At 41.0% G+C, this 1,468-nt stretch overlaps 1 protein-coding gene across 1 annotated transcript in view; it reads left to right on the forward strand.

Moving 5' to 3' along the window:
- The window catches only part of LOC106871381 (ral guanine nucleotide dissociation stimulator), a 91,642-nt gene that overhangs the window by 67,220 nt on the left and 22,954 nt on the right, over positions 1-1,468 (forward strand). The window contains exon 4 of the mRNA XM_014917807.2: positions 105-164. Within this exon, the coding sequence (XP_014773293.1) occupies positions 105-164 (60 nt within the window). The remainder of the gene's footprint in view (positions 1-104; positions 165-1,468) is intronic.

Below are 1,468 nucleotides of genomic sequence, written 5' to 3' on the forward strand. Positions count from 1 at the left end.
TATATATATATATATATATATATATATATCTGTCTTCCAGCCCCTCTCTATATATATATGTATATATATATTATATATATTTATGTTCCTTTTATTTCCACCAGGTACAAGATTCTCAAGTCTGAAGACAAGGAGAAAACAGAACTGCATGATGTACAACTGAAGTGAGTTTTCCTTCCTCTTCAATATATTGACCCCCAGCAGCCCCTATTTTTAGAGTTGATCTCTAGATTTCACTGGACCCTAACCTTCACCAAGACAGCAAATTAGATTGACCCCCTACAGCTGTTTTACGTCATTTCTAACTGTTTCAATCCTTCCCTCAACACACACATACCTCCCACTGCCTTCACCATTCCACAGAATAAGCCCTATCGTGGTACCATTCTGTGGGGTACTCATCTTGGTGTAGGCGTACCATATCCGGAGTGCAGAGTTTGTGGATCATATTTGGTTGAACAAGTAGATTCTCTGCCTAACATGGGTCTCTTGTGGCCAGACAGGAGACAAACCACAGCAGCAAGAACAACTATTACTACTACTAAAATTATCAGTAGTAGTAGTAGTATAAAGTTGTATTTTTAATTCTCAATCTTCATCCATGATGCATCATACACACACACATACTAATATTTCAGTGCACACATTCACATACACGCACATGCACACACACACACACACATGCATTTTGTGTGTATACATTTATAGATGCAGGCATATGTATGTAGACGTTTGGCTCTCACAGACGCTCCAGGATTTGGAGAATATGTCTGATGAAGCGGCAGTAGCAAGTGATGGTGGTCATGGTCGTGGTGGTCGTGGTGGTGGTCGTGGTGGTGGTGGTGGTTCTGTATGTAAGGTTGACCTTTAAGTATTTCATTTGGTGGAATATAAGGAAAAGTGTTTTAGGTACTAGACTAATCAGCTCTGCCCACCCACCCGTCCACATCCTCTTGCCATACATCCACCCCTCTGAACAATGTGTAAAGTTCGTTTGTTATCAGATAGCAGGGTGGGGAGGGTCAAAGGTAAGGAGTGGGAAATACATGTTACCATGGTCTCTCTCTCTCTTGCTCTCTCTCTTTACCTTTCTCTCTCTCTCTCTCTTTCTCTTTTTATCTGTCTCTTTCCCTCTTTTACCTTTCTCTCTCTTTCTCTCTACCTCTCCACCATTATTATCAATTTTCTTTCACCTTCTCTGTCTCTTCCTCTCTTACCTATCTTTCCTTCATGATTTCTTCCCAGTTTGTTGCTTTTTCTCTCCCATTTCTTTCATTCAACCCTTTCATATTTTTCTTTTCCCTTCCAAAGACATTGCTCCCTCCCCACCACCCCCACCACCAACAACAATTATAAGACTAGAGACCACCAATCACAGTTTGGTTGGCAACTTGTGGTGGTTGTCATAGGAATCACTCTTCTGTCCATATATATATGAAAAACAAGGCCTAACCAGAATCCACTCCCC

This window comes from Octopus bimaculoides, chromosome 18, assembly GCF_001194135.2.
Source record: "Octopus bimaculoides isolate UCB-OBI-ISO-001 chromosome 18, ASM119413v2, whole genome shotgun sequence".
In the NCBI taxonomy this organism is placed as follows: domain Eukaryota; kingdom Metazoa; phylum Mollusca; class Cephalopoda; order Octopoda; family Octopodidae; genus Octopus; species Octopus bimaculoides.